Here is a 19,876-nt window from a genome sequence, read left to right as displayed (position 1 = left end):
ACTCCAGACAGCATGCCACAGGGGCTTTCCATACAAACTGTCTCAGGCAGCCCTTCCATTCACACAGCCTCTTTGGGTATGTCGCAGAAAAACTCAGTTCTCGCTTTTTCTTTTGGGTGCAGCAAAATCAAATACTTTATTATTTCTCCAGTAATTACAATGGAGGGAGAGAGTGCCATAGGACACAGGGTCGCCCCAGTCCCGGACAGGTCTCTCAACTGGTAAACAATTACAGCAAGCCTTTATACTTTTGTTACAGACTAACTAGCAATAATAAAGACAATAATGAGCAACAACTACATTTTGTTTATACATAAGCCTTTCTGCTATCTTATTTGTCTCACTCCTAGAAGACGCCAGCCTGCATATTTGGTTATCAAGTTGCAAGGTCGTAATAACTTTTTACACAGTTCTTTCCCTCTGCCTCACACTATCCTTGCTTCTAGAAGTCTCACGTCATTAGGGTTACAGCTGGGCTAACTCTTGCTAACTGACTGACATGCATTAAGATCCCCTTCAAATCCTTATTAATTCTTTCCCTGCTTCCACAGGTAAAATCCAGAAGTGGCACCCCTGCTGAGAATCTACCACATAGCGTCATAGATTTCATAGGGGTTAAAGCCAGAAGGGACCATTAGATCATCTAGTCTGACCTCCTGTATATCACAGGACATTAAATGTCACCAGTTACTCCTGTATTGAGTCCAATAACTTGTGTTTGCATTTTGCTAACACATATCCTCCAAAAAGACATCCAGTATTGAGCTGAAGACATGAAGAGATAGAGAATCTATCACTTCTTTGGTAGTTTGTTCCAATGGTTAACCACCCTCATGGTTAAAAAATTGTGCCTCATTTCTAATTTGAATTTGTCTGGCTGTATTATTGTTACATGTGATTCGAAATAATTAGATTGCATAAGAAGTTAGGGCAGAAAAGAAAAAAGTTATCCCTAGCTGGGATAGCTAAAACAAATATCTTGTTAAAAAAAGAGATTGTTAGAAGACTAAATTAAATAAAATTCAAATAAAATGACATTAGCATCATCCTTTCACTCTTCAGATTTACAGTAGCTAGACCCATAAAAGTTCAAAGAGGAACCAAGTTCGCTCTAATTGATTCTTAATTAATTTAGTTATTTAAGTGGCTGCATTTTCTTACTTGGCTCTCTTAATAGATACACTTGTACTTGACTGAAACTTTTTGCTTTTAATCTTTCTTTGTACACACCAAATAAAAAGTTTCAGATCAAATCATAATTTTGTCTTGACAAATTAATTATTAAGTTTGCCTTCTGAGGAATACCAGATATTAACTACTCAGTTAATGATGAAAACCAACCAGAAATGAGCTCAGAACCCACAGCTCTCTGTACTGGAGAGAGGCATCTTCAGGCAGTAAGTATAGTTGTTTTTTAAAAATAAATGTTTATCTTAAATTAGCCACTAGAGGGAGCATAAGCCTCCCCTTAAATGTAATGGAAATATTGTAGAGCAGGGGTCACTTCAAGCTGAGACAGAGCACCTTTGACACGATCCCTTGTCAAGGAATCGTTTCATCCTTTGAGACAACATGGCATGCTCTCCATCTGGGATTTCTAGCAGCACGACTCCCACTGGACAGCTATCAGTAGCAGCTCTCCTGATGCGAGGCACCAGACCTGCTGGAATCTACAGTTAGAGATGATTGGTGGGTGAAGACAAACACAGGAGAATGGGAAAGTGGGGTGAGAGGGTAGAGGGCAGAAGTGTAGAAAGAAAATGCAGAGACAACCGAAGAATACAAGACTGGCAGAGGAGGAGACAAGAAAAGAAAAGAAGAGGCAGAAGGAGGAAAGACAAAACATACCTCTCCAGAAACATCCCTTTTGTCAGCCACAGACCAGAAAAATTGCCTCCAGAAAATTGAATTGAGGTATCAGAGGTGCCAGGAGTTTGTGGACAAGCTGAATCATTTTACAGAAGGTAAGTGAACAAACAAATCAACTGGGACATCAGTTATTTTTTTTAATTTGCCCTGTTTGTCATCACTGAGAAATGTCTGAAGTAACCCCTGATATACAGTAGCATGTGGTCTCTATTGCCAGCATTGTAGTAAACAATGTCAGTAAACATTAGGCAGGGATCTACTGCCACTTAAGCTAGTTTTTTCAGGACTATCTCAATCTGCCTATAAAAATCCATGCACATCTGTGGGAGTGTGTAACTATTCTGTGTATAGCACAGTAGGGCCGTGGTCCCTGACTGGGGTTTCTAGGCACTATCCCAGTACAAATAATATATAATAATAAATAATAATGGGATACTCATATGTTTAAAGTTACATATATGTTTAAGTTTCTTCCTGAATCAGGGCCTTAGGGCTTGATCCAAAGCCCATGGAAGTCAAAGGAAAGACTTCCATTAACTTCATAAAGAGGCTTGGCAGCACAGGATTTTATTTTTTAAATAATTTTGACAGATATCAATGTTTATTTTTAAGACTTTATTTCCCTATTTTTATCCATTTAAAATTTCACAGTTGCAGGAAATTAGGAAGGGTGTCAGACAACAGTGGGGGTAAAACAATAATTTAATGACAATAAATGTTGAGAAACAAAAAGTTAATGCTTTATAAATTGTTAAAACACAAATTGTCAACATCACATGCAGAATATACAAAGTAAATAGTCTTAAAACATACTCTAAGTTCTCAAGCAGCTTTTCTTACTTTGCCTGTCTGCGACTTTTGAGTATTATCAATGGAATTTTTTTTCATCCGTTTATGTGGGTACAGTGAAATAGATGTTTGCAGGAAAAAATCTAATCCTTCAAGCATATCCATAAGCATTGGATCAATTTATCCTTACATACAGCAACATTAAATGAAGCTCTTTATTGTTTTGACAGTATGGGCCACATTTATGCAAACATTTACACACAAGAATAACTTTCTGTAAGTGAAGAATCTCTTTGTCTCATGAATTCCATTGGTTAGTAAATATAAACAGGGATACTTGAAGGTTTAATTGTTTTTAGCTAGCAATAATTTAGTCATTAGGCTTTCTGTACAATAAATAAGAGAAGATTGGGGTGAGCCAATACTTTTAGAATGGCACCTTTTCTAAATATTTATTTTCACTTTAAGAACGATTGGTGAAGAGCTCCCTCTTACTAACCAGGAGTATTCTGATCCATAAATCCCAACATTTCCCCTGTTCTATTTTAAAGGGTTGCTTGATACTTGGTGATAGGATCATGTAAACCAGGAATGTATGGAACAGATGTTTTATTGTATCTGGGTGCCTTAGCCTGAGTCTAGAAAGAAGACTGGAAGAAAGTTTGAATTTGCTGCTGATATAATTTATTTTACACTTTTTTTTTTGGTCTCAATCTCATGAGATAATCACACACACCAAAATTGGAACTTTGGGTGTGAATGTCAGGATACTTGATTAGTTGGACAAGGTGTCTGAGCCAGAATGTTAATTCCTATGTTCCCACGATAGATCCTGAGATAAAGAGAGACTAGCTCCTGCAGGAGGTACTTATTCCATAGACAAAAACGGTTTCTGAAAATCCTAAGAACTACACCGTGGAAAAGAACTGTAAGAAAACCTATAAAAAACTACTGATTGTCAAGAAGATCATACATATAATAATAACAATGTGAAGCTGCTACCAGTTGCTCCTTATTTGCAGCTAAGTTTTGCTAAAGGCAATCACTGAAGATGTGGAACAAGAACATTTTCCATCTGAAACCACTGGACCAAGAAAACTGCGAGTTGCTTTTTTTGGTAGTATATTTCCTGAGAAAGGTCAGGATTTATAAGGGGAAGAAAAAAAACCTGTTGGAAAGGAATCATACTATGGAAAATGGTGAAAAGCTACCATGTGAACATGAAGAACAGGTGCCTTCTAATTGTGACAGAAACTTTCTTCCAATGAAGGTTTGGAAAATAAGGTAAGACAAGTTTGGTTACCTTCCAAACTTGCTGCACTTTTTAGGAAATGAAGGCTACAAATGGAAAGCAATGCATGATGTCTATTACACAAACATGAATGATTACTTTAAATCCATGTTCACAGACTGCGCAGGGCTGCCCAGAGGGGGGGGAGGGGCAAGGGGGGCAATTTGCCCCAGGCCCTGGGCCCCACAGGGGCTCCCACGAGAATATAGTATTCTATAGTATTGCAACTTTTTTTTATGGAAGGGGCCCCCAAAATTGCTTTGCCCCAGGCCCCTTGAATCCTCTGGGCAGCCCTGAGACTGCATACCACAGTTAATGAAGATGCCCTCTAAGTGCTTTGCTAAACACATTGACCTAGCTGCTAACAAGAAAAACGTGACACTTACTACTTAAGGAAACATATTGAAGATGTTAATAAAGAAGACTCTGCAGACACCATCCATTGATGATGATGACGACCAACAGCATTTCTCAGCATAAGTCAACCAAAAACGTCTGTATATGGATTCTGTTGTTCACCTCATAGCTCACTAATTATGAAGTGGAATAATTGGCAATGGAATATTTGAGAATGCTTGTAAATTTGACCAAACCTAGTTTAAATCGGGAAGTTGTGCTCATAGAGTACACACATGTTGGTTCCCTATCACAAGGATAAACTAAAATCAAGTTCTGTACAAGATGACCCTCTCCTAGAAGTGATAATAATGACTGGAACTGTATTACAGATGATTCCTGTGCTGTTCTGCTAGCTGTACCTGGAATCATTCCAGCATGCTTTGAACTGCTGAATGTAGAGCCGTGAGATGAGGCTTTTTTTTTGCCAAATCATCTCTTTTTACTAGATGGTTTTCCATCAGCCATCAGAGATGCCATCAAGGAACTTAGACTCTAGCTTACTGAATATACCAGATTCATGACAGAAACATGGAGATCTGCAAGGTCTACGATAACACACTTGAGATTATAATAGAGTATGCAGAAAAGGGCTGAGAGGATGCAGAATGAGAAGTTCTTCTGTCACAACTCTCAAGGCTTGATTCTTGAGTCCATTTTGCTGCTTTGTACCAGCATGGTAGCATTTTATATCCATTTTGCACTGCTGTAAATGATTATACAAGGTGCAAAAAAAGTGGAGAATCAGGCACTATGTATTATAGCCCATGAGGCTAGTCTGCTAGCTTGCTATATTGCATAATGTGTTTTTTTCATTGGTTTGATTGATTATATTGTTTATACCAAATTCCAGTATATATTCTCATAATATTTGGCTGTAGCGCAAGGAACCTACAGGCCTATATCCTGTATGATTAAGCTAGAGTAAGTTAGCATAAGTGTTTGTAACCTTTGGCATAGATAAATGGCCTACCACTTACACCTTTTTGTCTTTGGGGAACTGCATGGAGAACCGAACAGAGAACTGAATGTGTTTACCATGAGTCTGGAACAGACCGGTAACCACAGGGTACACTGCAGAACATGTAAGTCATGATTTAGGCCAAAGGGATGAGATAATCAATATTAATACATATGAATATATGTCATAATATGTTAGCCTATAGAACAGGGATCGGCAACCTTTGGCACGCGGCTCGCCAGGATAAGCACCCTGGCAGGCCGGACTGGTTTGTTTACTTGCCGCGTCCATAGGTTCGGCCGATCAAGGCTCCCACTGGCCGCGGTTCGCTGCTCCAGGCCAATGGGGGTGGCAGGAAGCAGCGCAGGCTGAGGGATGTGCTGGCTGCCATTTCCCACCACCCCCATTGGCCTGGAGTGGCAAAGCCAGTGGGAGCCGTGATCTTCCAAATAGAAGCAGTAGGTAAACAAACTGGCCCGGCATGCCAGGGTGCTTACCCTGGCGAGCTGTGTGCCAAAGGTTGCCAATCCCTGCTATAGAAGAAGTGTTCCCCAAGGTTTATCTGGGTGAGAAAATAAGATTTGGGCATGGTAGGTTGGGCACTGATATGAATATTTAGGGCATTGCCAGGACCCTATAAAAGGGCAAACAACAATGCAGAGGGGGTCACTCTTTCTATCGAGCTATCAGCTCAGCTTTGGCAATATAGCTTAACTATTCAACACTCGAACCTGATCTCAACCACCTTGGGGAGCCTGGACCATCGAATTCATCGGGCATGCCAGAGACGAGGCAGACACCTAGTATGGAAAATTTCAGCCCAAACAGTTAAACTTTGGCAAAGAACCACAAGCAATTGAAAAGTGTCTTATAAAGGGAAGTATTGGCCAGTCTTAACTATGGGTGGTGCTACCAGCCGCCTCTAATTCTTGTACAATGGTGTGGTACAAAATCATGATGATAAGCACTTGATTAATCGTGATAGGCTGTGATCCTGAGTGAATGGTACAATAGACAGTTTCCAAGGACAGGAATAATGATGTTTAAGAAAATGATTAAGGCTGCCAGGGCATGGGCTGCATACCTAGTGGGTGGAACAGGACCTTGCTTGCTGGTTGTAGTGGCAGTTTAGAGTAATGGCAAGCACCGAGTCAGGGTAAAGAAGCCAGCCAAAAGTGAGAATCGGAGCCATGACTGGGAACACCAACCCGAAAGGTAAGCCAAAGTTAGGGTCAAGAAGTCAAGCCAAAGGTTGGAGCCTGAATCAGAATCAGGGCAGGGAGCCAAGGATTAGACTGAAGCTGGCAGGAATCAAGGCTGGAGCAAGGAGCGAAAGCTACAGGTGTGGTACACGCTGAGCAGCCACTGTGCTGCTGCCGCTGCAAAGCTCAAGTAGCAGGCTGCTGGCTCCCCTGCCCAATCAGGACGCATGACCATTTGAAGAAGGTTCATTGGCCTGTGCTCCTGACAAAATGCCCTTATTGGGCAACTAAGCAAGATTCTCCATCACTGAACTGGATACAGAATATTGTTGGCAAATTATTGCAATGACTGAAGGAAAGATACCAATGTGAGGTACTGCTTGTACGCAGTGTACTCTCTTTGACTAGTACTTGACATATTAGAGTGATGTTTCGCTTGTGGACAGTGCATTTTTGCTCCAGTAATGCAAAGCAGCTATAAAGTTTGATAGATCTGGGCACCCAAGGATTGGGAAATCCTCTGGTAATGTAATGTCATGATAGTCATTCCTACACTGAGTAGCGATTCCTGTGGTGCAAGAAAGATGGCTGAGCTAAAGGGGGGCATATATAGGAAATCCCCATGCGGTGGTGACCTAAAACTGCTGGAGTAGCCCCTTAGGATCCTAAGGCTGTTATAACTTACACCGGGATCCACCAGAGATCTTATACCAATCCCTGGCCAGCTCCAGGATTGAGAAAACAGGAAGGTGGCTTAAAACCAACTTTTCCTTTCCCCCACATCCAGTCTTATCCCAAGCACAGCTCAGCTGCACTGGTGAGAGGAGGGGAGGAGTGTAGGCCTACATGTATACATGTTTGTGACACACTCATTGACCAGCATCAAATATAAGTTCATATATATCATTATGAGGAGGTGGATTAGGCCTTTTTAAAAAGGCTAACAAAATCATCCAAAACACAGGACTTGGGGACTTCAACTACCCAGACATCTGTTGGGAAAATAACACAGCAAGGCACAGATTATCCAACAAGTTCTTGGAATGTATTGGAGACAATTTTTTATTTCAGAAGGTGGAGAAAGCTACTAGGGAAGAGGTTGTTCTAGATTTGATTTTGACAAATAGAGAGGAACTGGTTGAGAATTTGAAAGTGAAAGGCAGCTTGGGTGAAAGTGATCATGATTCTAAGGAATGGAAGGAGAGAGAACAGCAAAATAAAGACAATGGATTTCGAGAAGGCAGACTTTAGCAAACTCAGGGAGTTGGTAGGTAAGATCTCATGGGAAGCAAGTGTAAGGGGAAAAACAATAAAAGGCAGTTGGCAGTTTTTCAAAGAGACATTATTAAGGGTACAAGGGCAAACTATCCCACTGCACAGGAAAGATAGGAAGTATGGTATGAGACCACCCTGGATTAACCAGGAGATCTTCGATGATCTAAAAATCAAAAAAGAGTCCTACAAAAAGTGGAAACTAGGTCAAATTACAAAGGATGAATATAAACAACTAACACAAGTATGTAGGGACAAAATTAGAAAGGCCAAGGCACAAAATGAGATCAAACTAGCTAAAGACATAGAGGGTAACAAGAAAACATTCTACAAATATATTAGAAGCAAGAGGAAGACCAAGAAGGACAAGGCTCAGGGCTTGTGGGAAAGCTGCAATCTAGCCCATTATGACATCTGTTCAGGATCAAGTGAGAAAAGACAACGGATTTGAAAGGAGCAAGTCCTTTCAATTCAAACAGTTTCAAAACCAGCAAAAGGTAAAAAGGTGGCAGAATATTATGACACGCAAGTGGAAGAGAGAATAGATCCTTGCTGGGTGACCTTTCTAAACGCAACAGAATATGGAAGTCCCACTTACGCATGTCTGTATATAGGTAAGTATAGATTAGTGTCATGTGACTTATGAACTGTCAGTATGCCTGGCTGCTGACAACACTCATTATCACATAGGACCCAATTCTGGGAAACACTGAATGCACTCAACTTCCAATAAAGTCAGTGGGACATGAGAGGGACCAGTAATTTGTAATCAGCACTTCCCACACTCAGGCCAAGAGTCTGGTAAATGTTTAACATGCACAGGTCTTCAATAAGTTGTTTCCAGGCCAGGAAAAGAGAAACTTGAGTGTTTTATTCTTTTTTTACATTTGGGATTTATATTACCAGCTCTTGCCAGCCGTTTAACTCTCCCCGATGTGGCTGGATGGGCTAGCATCCAGATCTATTTGAAAATGTCCAGTGTTTAAATCATTTTCTGTGATGTAATTGGAAAGAGCATTGAGTTTGCCTTGATGGTTAGACTTGCTCAAGGCATTGATAATGGATATTCTTTGGAGCTGTTGCAAGGCTTATATTTTACATCCAGGGTTTAATGTTTATTATATTTTAAGGTTACAGAAAACATTACATGTAAATCATTAATCCACGGAGTTTCTTGTATTTGCTATTAATAGTACAAGCAGCTGATCTACAAGGTAGATTGCTATTTTTTTCAGGTCATTTCATTTAGCCATATGAGAAACCCACTCTTTTTATTGCTGCTTCTTGAGGCACATTACCAAGAAACTTAAGGCCAGGTTCTGCCCCAAGATCACACTTGCGCTAGGCAAAGTTGTCAACCCCCCTGCTCAGCTCAGCAGGGTCCCCCTCACCCTCCTGCTCAGATTGTCAATCTAGCTGTCAGGGACAAATCTGGGGCTATTCACCCAATACTCTCCTGTGCAAACAAGTGGGCAGGGAGATGGCAGAGGGGATGGAGAGTGAGTGGAACCCAGCCTCCAACCAGGCCCGAGTAGCTGCCAGGCCACACAGTGTAAAAGCTGCTCCATGAAAACAACTGAAGTAATTTAAGACTTTTCTGTACTCGAAACACACGCTATAGCATAGTGGTTTTCAACCTCTTTACCATTGTGGGCCACACATCTAGTTCTCTATGTGTTAGGTGGGCTGCATCCACACAACATATATACTCCCTGTATGGCCCTGAGGATGTCACATGGGCCACAGCTGGGTGATGATTGGGCCGCAAGTGGTTGAAAACCACTGCTATAATGACAGGAGGGGTTCTCCTGTCTGCATAGTTAATCCACATCCCTGAGATGCAGTATGTAGGTCAATGGAAGAATTCTTCTGTTGAGCTACCACTGTCTACACCAGGGGTTAGGTCAGATTAACTATGTTGCTCAGGAGTGTGGATTTTTCATACCCCTGAATGGCATAGCTGGGTTGATTTAACTTTTGTGTGTAGGAAGGGGGCCTTACTCTCATCCCAGAGCAATGGGAGAGTAGGGGAGCAATTGTATTCTCTGAGTCACACTTTGTTCTCTGGTGTGTTCTGGGCATGGTGCAGCATTGTGGTACTCCTTACTCATTGGGAGATGGCAAAGTTACAACAGAGCCCCTGATAAATAGTCCTGTTTTGTTCAATTTTGTACAAAGGTATCACTCATCAGATCTAAGGGGAGCAGAATATGATGCTTAAAACAATCAAAGGGCTCAACTCAAATGAAGTAGTACCTTCCTATGGGCCTACTTTACTCACACTGCATAGCACATTGCTTCACTAATAGTTCCATTGAAGTCAATGGGACTTGTGGAGTTAGGTGCTACCCAACATGAGTAAGTGTATCACTCATTCTCAAAATGTAGACCTGTGATGGGTTTGGTCACAGAGAACCCCTTAGGACTGTCACCTGATTGCTGAGATTCCCTCTGAGCCTATTTTCCCTGCCAGCTTGGGACTCCAGAACCCTGCCTTGTTGAGCCAGACACACTAGCCTGCTACAACACAGACCCTGGTCTAATCCATTCCCCCAAAGCTGCAGATTTTAACCAAAAACTGTTCAGCCGGTCACCTACCTTCAGCACCCAGACACCCAGTTTCCAATGGGATCCAACCCCAAATAAATCAGTTTTACTCTGTATAAAGCTTCTGTATATTTTAAACAGAAAGGAGAAAAGGCAGGTAACATTCAAGCTGACAGGAGAAGTAAAGAAATAAGAGTTGCTGCTACTATTAGAGCCATCACATTTCAGTTCTCTTCTGATGAAACCAGAAGATACCTGCAAACAATGGGGGAAAAAAGAACCTGGGGATTACAGTGGATGAGAAGTTGGATATGAATCAATAGTGTGCCCTTGTTGCCATGAAGGCTAACAGCATATTGGGCTGCATTAGTAGGAGCATTGCCAGCAAATTGAGGGAAGTGATTATTCCCCTCTAATCAGCACTGGTGAGGCCACATCTGGAGTATTGCATTCAGTTTTGGGCCCTCCGCTACAGAAAGGATGTGGACAAATTGTAGAGAGTCCAGTGGAGGGCAACAAAAATGATTAGGAGGTTGGGGCACATGACTTATGAGGAGAGGCTGAGGGAACTGGGCTTATTTAATCTTCAGAAGAGAAGAGTGAGGAGGGATTTGATAGCAGCTTTCAACTACCTGAAGGGGGGTTCCAAAGAGGATGGAACTAGGCTGTTCTCAGTGGTGGCAGATGACAGAACAAGGAGCAATGGTCTCAAGCTGCAGTCAGTAGCGTAGCTAGGGGGGGAGCAGGGGTAGCAGCCACTCCCCCCGAGCACATTTTCCAAAAGCAGCACGTTTCCACGCAGCCAGCACTGGGCTCTGGACTCGGAAGTCTGGAGCTGGGTTTTGAGTGCGACCGCAGGCTGGCTCAGGGCTCCACACCACCCTCCAGCATCCCCAGCCCTGCTCGCTCGCTCTGGGGCTTCAGGCAGCGTTGGCTGGTTGCTGGGCTCCCCGGGGATGAGGAGGAGGAGGCTCCTGCCCACCTGCAGCTGCCCAGCTCCCTAAGCGTCCATGCAGCAGGGAAGGTGGCTCTGAAGCTCAGCTGGTGCTGGCAGAGGAGGTGGAGAAGGAAGGAAAAGTGGGGGAGGGGGGATGATTTTTTCTCGTGGTCTCTCAGCGGAAGGGGCTGAGGGTGCGGCAAAACCAGGAGGCAAAGGAGCGACTTTGGGTTATTGCCCCCCTCCCGTAGTTACCCCCCCCCCCAGTGCTGCGCCTGAGGCTGTGAAACGGTGCTTAGTGCAGCTTGTGAAGGAAGGAGGGGTAAAGGTGCTTTAAGATGCCAGTTATGTCTCCCCAGTCTCACTGCTGACTAGCTGCAGACCCAGTGCTCAGAATTAAGCAGTGTTCTCAGGGCTACTGTACTCTATACTAGTTTTCAATTGCCTGCTAAATGCTTCAGCCATGCCACCTTTTCACTTAGCTATTTCCTGAATAGTGGTGACTGGGAATGGGTGGGGGGAGTATAGCAGATGCCAATTTGAGGCGAATAGTCTCTTGGCCAGATTCTACTGTGTTTATGGTGCTTTGTGCTATGGACTGGAGCAAAGTGGCTGGTGAATAACCAGGAATCTGGTTCATAATTTTTCTCTAAATTCAGCTTTCTTCTTTCTCTCTCTGTGAATTATCACTAATTGAAAATAGTAGAGTGCAAGTTGACTGGATAATGGTAATAGCATAATCTCTCGTTATAACATTGTAAACCCTACTACCTGATTTTTATATTAAACACTTACTATACATAATATAATAAATCGGACAGAAACAAAACTGAGGAAAACTTTATTCTTTCTGTGTCTTATTTAAAGTTTTCCAGTAATCTCCTCTTGCTTCAGAATGCCTCATGCGTCACCCATACTGTTTGCAATAGGATTCAACATGTGGCTTGGCTGCTGACTCTTTACTGCTTCCTGAAGAGCTGGGAGCTCAATATTCATCTCAGATCGATACTATATTCAGAAGCACAACTCTGTATATGGGGTGTATGTGTGTGTGGGGGGGGGAATTATTGACCTTGTGCATATATAATGGTGTTTGTAAGACAAGGTATAATAATCACACTTCCAAATTGCAATGAACTGTGGAAAAGTTCCTGTTTGATGTGAGAGATGTTACTTATACCTAGATGCACTCCCTTCCCCACCCCCAGCCCTATGCATGCTGACTTGTGAATATCACTGTTGTAGTGTCAGCTTTTAAGAGAGCTTCACATGTACCACTTCTATTATTATGGTAAGTTAAAACAAGCTACAGTATATTGGGACATTAATACTTTATTACAGTGTTTGCATAAGCATATTCAAAGCAATAACACTTAACAGACCAGTATATCCAGGACATTACTAGCACACTCCCCTCCCCCGCCCCAATACCTAGTAGTTGCACTGTCATCTCCCATAGCTACCTACGATGCAGCTTTTTTGTTAACACTAAACTGGGAAGAAAGACGACTGATTCAGAACTTGTTTAATGGTTACTTTATTGCTAAAGGGTATAGTGGGGTGTAGGCTTGGAGGGAGGAAAGTTTCTATGATGTGGGCAAGATTATGTGTTTTATCCAAAACCAGAATATGAATGGTGCTGGTCTTCTCGGTGGCTGGCTGATCTTGAATTATTTGTCAAAAGTTAGAGGGTGACTCTTCTTCCTCAAATTTTGGTTGAGGATTCCATTGATAAAGGGATTGGCCTCAAATACCTGGTTGTAGGACTCTTCCATGGTGTAGTTTTTCCAAGGCTGGCTCTAGGATTTTTGCTGCCCCAAGCAAAAAAATTTTGGTCGCCTCCCCCTTTTTTTGTGTGCCCCCCCTGCCCACGGCCCCACCCCAACTCCACCCCTTCTGAACCCTTTCCCCAAATCCCCAGCCCTGCCTCCTACCCCTGGGTGTGCCGCATTTCCCCCCACCCATTGCTTCCTGGGGGCCCCCTGCGACCTCCCGCCCTAGCGCACCTCTGCTTCGCCTGCTCCCCCGGGTGCACCGCCACTCCGCTTCTCCCCTCTCCCTCTCAGGTGAGGGAAGGCAGAGAAGTGGAGCAGCAGCACGTTCAGGGGAGCAGGCGGAGCGGAGGTGAGCTAGGGTGGTGGGGCACAGGAAGTAACGGGGGGTAGAGGAACCGCTCCCTGCGCGGCCGTAGGTTTCAGCTAGTGAAAGGGGTTTTCAATAGACCCTCTGGTGGCCGGCTAGTTCCGGGGAGAGTCCTTGGAAGGCCACAAGGCTGGGACAGCTAAGTGCTTCTGTAGGGAATTGCAAGTTCTGACCATATAAAAGCCTGGAGGACAAGAGGATATTCTTGGTGCTACTATAGTACAAATAATGTCTATTAATGAACATTCTTGCATAACTATTTTTTTCTCTTATTGCTCATGCTTATCTCCAGGTAAATAAAGTTAATACTTAGCAAAGCAAAAACAGGAAGATTTCCTGTACATTTAATGATTACTTGATGGTAAATAAATCATGTTCACCTTGACTGTATGGCTTTAGGATTTGTTTCTAGGAAGTGTCCTATGTTTGATCAAATATAGGAAATAAAATGAAAAAAACCCATAATGCATTATTTGTATGTTTTCTTTAAAAATATTTTGATTAGGCCTCTGTTTTTAGTGCTTAGAATTAAAATCAGAACCAGTAACTACAAAGGGCTAGTTCCTTTGTTGAATGTAATCCCATACCACTCTAGATTCTGACAAAAATTAATCTTGTGGCTCCAGCAGCAGAACCTTTTCATTTGACAGCGCAGTTCAAAGGCGAGAGAGAAAACAATCGAGCTGACATATACTCCTCCATTTATTGCACCATAAATCTATCGAGGAAGATCGGAAGAATTTATTTATTTGTCCCTTCCGAAATCCCATATTGCTTGCTATGCACTAGCAGTACCAAAGGGAAGGGGTGTAGTTGCTTAGAACTGACATGCCCTATCGTTTCAAAGCTGTAGCTTGCTTTCCTACAGAATTTTTCTCGGATTGATGTGTAGGCTGAAAAGCAAAATAGGCTGGGAGGGACTGATTACAAGACTCTTATTCCCCTTCATAACACAGTATGGCAGACTCCCCTATACTATTCTTCTATAGCCCCCAAGAAGAACCAGAAATCATATCTGCTGGGCTTTGATGTGGGAGACACAAGCGATGGGAGAAGTTTCCACTGTGGAATTTTACCAGTGACGGAGAGAAAGGGAACGAAACACAATCTTGTGACCAGCTTCTTAAACAGGGCTGCTTGGCTCTCCAGCTGAGGACTCCCGGCCAGCCTTGCCTGGAAATCATCTGTGCTGTGCCCGCTGGTCTTGCCCTGTGGCACTTAACTGAAAAGCGGTCTCAGAACTATACACACCTGCTCTAAAAGGGAAGGCGGGGACCATGAGGAGGGACTTAGCAGCTGGTGCTCTGGTGCCCAGGCAGGAGGACGCGCTGCTGGAGCAGCAGCCGCAGCAGGAGCCTCTGGAGGGTTGAGTGACAGCTCGGGGAGGAGGTGGTCCTCTCCTCCCAGCTGGGGATCCTCCGGTGTGACAGGCGCAGCTTTCACTACAAACCCAGCCGCTTGTTACCCCAGGCAGCAGTTTGCCCACGGGGACTCTCTGGAAGCCCAGCAGCAATAGGAGGCGTCCCTGGCCACCCATCTCGCAGTGAAGAGTAGGAAGAGGACTCTGATCGGCTGGACTCTCATCCGCGGCAGCCGGGAGAGAGCCGCAGCGCGTCCCCTCACCAAGGACTGGCCTGGACACCCAGTGGGGGCAGAAGCTCCCAGTAGCACCCAGCAGCTGCAGAACCCACGGGCACCCCCCAATCTCGTCACCACCCAGCGTCACCCTACAGCAGCAGCCTCCCAGCTGGCACCCAGCAGCACCCTACTGCAGCAGCCTCCCAGCTGGACACCCAGCAGCACCCTGCAGCAGCAGCCTCCCAGCTAGACACCCAGCAGCACCCTGCAGCAGCAGCCTCCCGGCTGGGCACCCAGCAGCACCCTGCAGCAGCAGCCTCCCGGCTGGACGCCCTGCAGGGGCATTAGCTAAGGGTGGCATCCAGCCGCGCACAGCACCAGCTCTCCAGGGTGCCCTTCCTCACCAGCCGCAGCACCCGCTAGCAGCACCCAAGGCCAGCAGCGCCGAGGGGGCCACCATGGCCCTGCTCAAGCTCTCTCTCATGGCCTTCAGCTTCGTGTTCTGGGCGGCGGGGCTGACCATGCTCACCCTGGGCATCTGGGCCAAGGTCTCGCTGGGCAGCTACCTGGTGCTGTCCGCCAACCAGTACCCCAACACCCCCTTCATCCTGCTGGCCACGGGCGCCACCGTCCTGCTCTGGGGCTTCCTGGGCTGCTTCAGCGCCGCCACCGAGCACCGCTGCCTGCTGCGCACCTACGCCGCCTTCCAGCTGGCGGTGCTGGCGGCCGGGCTGGCGGCGGGGCTTTTGGCCTTGTTCTACCGCAGGGACATCGCCGAGGGCTTCCGGGCCGGGCTGCGGGAGGCGGTGCGCGCCTACGGCGAGGACGAGCAGAAGGCGGACGCCCTGGACTCCCTGCAGCGCGCCTTGGACTGCTGCGGGGCCGAGAGCTACCGCGACTGGCTCGCCTCGCCCTGGTCCCTGGCGCAGCCAGGGCGCAACGGCTCGGTGCCGGGCAGCTGCTGCCGGGCGCGCCGGGGCTGCCAACACAGCCCGCTGCCGCCCGCAGCCCGCGGCATCCACCGCGACGGCTGCTTCGCCAAGGTCTCCGGCTTCGTCAGCGACAACCTCTTCTACATCGCCACCGCCGCGCTGGGGCTGGCGCTGCTGCAGGGCGTCGGCATCGTGCTGGCCTGCCTGCTGGCCGCCCGCCTGCGCCCCGCGCCGCGCTGAGCGCGCCCCTCCAGCGCCGGCCGGGGGGTTCCCAGCGCCCGGCCCCGACAGCAGCGCCCGGCCCGGGGGGTTCCCAGCGCCCGGCCCCGACAGCAGCGCCCGGCCCCGACAGCAGCGCCGGGCCCTGATCGTCCGCCCGCAGCGCCCGGCCGGGGGGTTCCCAGTGCCCGGCCCCGACAGCAGCGCCCGCCCGGGGGGTTCCCAGCGCCCGGCCCCGACAGCAGCGCCCGGCCCTGATCGCCCGCCCGCAGCGCCCGGCCGGGGGGTTCCCAATGCCCGGCCCCGACAGCAGCGCCCGGCCCTGATCTCCCGCCCGCAGCGCCCGGCCCCGACAGCAGCGCCCGGCCGGGGGGTTCCCAGCGCCCGGCCCTGATCGCCCGCCCGCAGCGCCCGGCCGGGGGGTTCCCAGCGCCCGGCCCCGACAGCAGCGCCCGGCCGGGGGGTTCCCAGCGCCCGGCCCCGACAGCAGCGCCCGGCCCGGGGTGTTCCCAGCGCCCGGCCCTGATCTCCCGCCCGCAGCGCCCGGCCAGGGGGTTCTCAGCGCCCGGCCCTGATCGCCCGTTCGCAGCGTCCAGCCGGGGTGTTCCCGGCGCCCTCGCCCCCCCTTCTGCCCCGGGATTCCCTCCTCGGAGCCCGTCATCCTCCCAGCGCTGCGGCTGTCAGCCCCGGAGCCCCCCTCCTCCGCTAAGCCTAGCCCGGGCACCCACCCCCCAAGCACTGTTCTGGGCACTGACTGGCCACCCCTACTACGTGCCCTATCCGCTCCCTCCCCCAGCTGCCTGGAAAGCCCCCTGCCGCGCTTCTCCGGGGCCTGGATCAGCGCCACCCTCCCCATCTCTCCTCCGCCTCCTTCGGGGACTGGAGCAGCAGCAACTCTCCCCCACCCCCACGTCTTATCTGCTCCCCCCATGACATCCCCCTTCCCCACCACCTCCTTGGCAGCACCGACTCTCCGCTCCTGTCCCCTTGCTTTCCCCTGGCCTCAGCCCTCCCGGGGGAGCTCGTCCGCCTGCAGGCGCCCGGAAACCCTGGCTGGGCTGGAGACTTTCCCGTACAAACGGCGGCGGGAGGGAGAACTAGCCTCGCTCTCTCCCCGGCCGGCCGGCCGGCGGGTGAGACTTCCCTGTAACATGCACACGCCTGGCGTCCCTGCAAGGGGAGAGAGGGTGGGGGCCTGGGCACGAGAGGGGCTTTCCCCGACAGCGAGGTTAGCGGAGTTTCCCTGGGAGAAGAGCGGGGTTTGATTTTCCAAAGGGAGGTGCTGTTATCTCGCCAGACAATGCGCGGCCGTAGGTTTCAGCTGGTGAAAGGGGCTTTCAATAGACCCCTCTGGTGGCCGGCTAGTTCCGGGGATAGTCCTGGGAAGGCCACAAGGCTGGGGCAGCTAAGTGCTTGCATAGGGAATTGCAAGTCCCCCAGTAACACAGGGCCACCCTGGACTTTCGCTCTTCACCTGTCGTCCAGGTCCCGCCCCCGGGTCCTCGCTGCTGAGCGGAGATTGTTCCTAGTGAACGCAAGTTAATGAAAGTTGCAGCATCAGCGCACCCCGCTCCTCTCTCCGCGAGCTGTAAGCGCTGTCCGGCCTTGCAAGGCTCCCCCTTATCGTTACCCGGCACTCAGCGAGCCTTTGACATCCCCAGGGGCTGAGCCAGCAAAAGCAAGTCAAGGACAGCCGGATCCCAGTCAGGGCCGGCTCCAGGCACCAGCCTAGCAAGCAGGTGGGCAGCTAAGGAAGAGAGGGGCCCCATGTGCGGCTGTTCAAGCGGCAATTCGGAGGTGGGGCCGTCACTCCCTGTCGGAGCTAAGGACCTGCCGCTGAATTGCCGCTGTAGAAGAAGCAGCGGTAGAGCTGCTGCCGGCAAAAACCCTACAGCCGGCCCTGATCCCAGTGAGGAGACTGGCAACCCCCCCACTGACTTCAGGAGGAGGAGGAGGAGGAAGTCTACCGATTTCTAACGCATTCTCGGGGACAAGTGCAGACAGTCCTTCCTTCGCTTAGGACACGGATGAGCGTCCATTGAGTCTTTGCCCCCCGATTTCCGTGACGGCGGGCTCAGAGGCTCATGCTGGTTTACAGAACATGGTCAGTCTCGCAATTCGCCCTTTTTCTAAGGATCCTGCTTTAACACAGGATGCTCTGGCTCCCGCCCCAGCCGTTTAAAAGGCCATTGCTTAAAGGGAAACTGCTGTTATTACCATATCACCGAGTGCGGGTTAGGCTAGAGAAGAGATCGGCAACCTTTGGCCCAGTGGGAAGCGGCAGCCAGCACATCCCTCAGCCGGCGCCGCTTCCTGCAGCCCCCATTGGCCTGGAGCGGCAAACCACGGCCAGTGGGAGCAGCTACCAGCCCAACCTGCGGACGCCGGCCAGGGTACTTAGTGCACTAAGATGGCTCAGTTTGTGGGTCCAAGAAGTGAAGAGCTTTCGTCTTCCACAGCTCCTGTGATATTAGAGCGACAGCTTGCTTACTGAGCCCTGACCTGTGAAGATATGCTGTTTTCCTTTAGTGAACCATTGCTAGTCAGTCCTATTTCACATGAGTTACTTATAACACAAACCTCAGAGCAGGAAGCAGTTCATTATAAGTGAGGAAATCAGTAAGATACGTAAATACCATAACTCCAGGATCCATTCTGGGGGGAGCTGCTTTTCAGATTATTTATCTGTGATTGAGAGCAGCACTGTCACCGGGTCTAGATACAATTTGACGCCCTCACAAAAACTGGAAACAACATTAATTCAGATGTTCCTTAGCGAGGTTTAAAAACCTCACTTCGAGAGTCATCCAGGAAACACCCCAACCTTCTGTAGTCATGAGGGGAGGTATTTGAAGGCTTGGAGACTAGAAGGGCAGGGGCTGTTTAATTAGCAATAGGGGATATGGCAGGCAGAATTTCATTAGTCAGGCGGAGAAGCCAGTATTACATGCTTGTTGTGTATTTGGTTGTCATGGGTTTTGTTACTATGGCAACTGAGTTAGACAACCGGCTGAGTGAGCTCTCTGTTTCTGTAAATAAAATGGAGGTTTTGGTTAGCTGTCTGCTCTCTGGCCTCAAGTGATTGCTTCCTACACCGGCTGCCCCTAGGACATAACACTGGCGACGAGGATGGGATCCTGGTGCTGCTCCAGTAACAGAAGGAAGTAGAAGTCAAGGTAAAGACCAAACAAAGAAAAAAAGTTGCTTGTTTGCACTGACTGTGAAAGTGAAACTAAAAATCATGGCTACTCTGACCAGGCCCCTGGAGCCTTTTGATGAGAATACAGAGCAGTGGCATGTGTATACTGAGCGTTTTGAGCTTTTTGGTATTGCAAATGACATTACAGAAGTGAAGAAGGTGCCAATATTCTTAACTGTTGTAGGGGCTAAAACCTACTCTCTGCTACGCAGCTTACTACACCCTGTTAAGCCTGAGACTAAATCTTACAGTGACATTGTGGAAATCCTGGGGTCTCATTTCTCCCCAAAACCACTGGTAATTGTTGAAAGATATAGGTTCCACAAAAGAGACCAAAAGGAAGATGAAACAGTTGTACAATTTGTAGCCATTTTAAAAAAGCTAGCAGAACACTGTGAATTTAAAGAGATGTTAAATGATGCCCTGCGTGACAGGTTAGTGTGTGGCCTCTGCAGTGAAGCTATACGGAAGCGCCTACTGACAGAGGCTCAGCTTACATTACAGAAGGCTGTTGATATTGCTGTCTCCATGGAACTGGCTAC

The 19,876-nt window shown here is 47.9% G+C and overlaps 1 protein-coding gene and 1 pseudogene across 1 annotated transcript; both read left to right on the top strand.

Moving 5' to 3' along the window:
* Positions 1 to 4,270: 4,270 nt before the first annotated feature.
* On the top strand, positions 4,271 to 5,057 carry LOC123354297 (annotated as a pseudogene).
* Positions 5,058 to 15,442: 10,385 nt separating this feature from the next.
* Positions 15,443 to 16,156, top strand: LOC123375421 (tetraspanin-7-like). Its single transcript, XM_045026292.1, has one exon. It carries the CDS (start codon positions 15,443 to 15,445, stop codon positions 16,154 to 16,156), a length of 714 nt encoding a protein of 237 aa, XP_044882227.1.
* The last annotated feature ends 3,720 nt before the right edge of the window (positions 16,157 to 19,876 follow it).

This window comes from Mauremys mutica, chromosome 1 (genome assembly GCF_020497125.1).
Source record: "Mauremys mutica isolate MM-2020 ecotype Southern chromosome 1, ASM2049712v1, whole genome shotgun sequence".
NCBI classification, from domain to species: domain Eukaryota; kingdom Metazoa; phylum Chordata; order Testudines; family Geoemydidae; genus Mauremys; species Mauremys mutica.
This window is presented reverse-complemented; position numbering and strand designations above follow the sequence as displayed.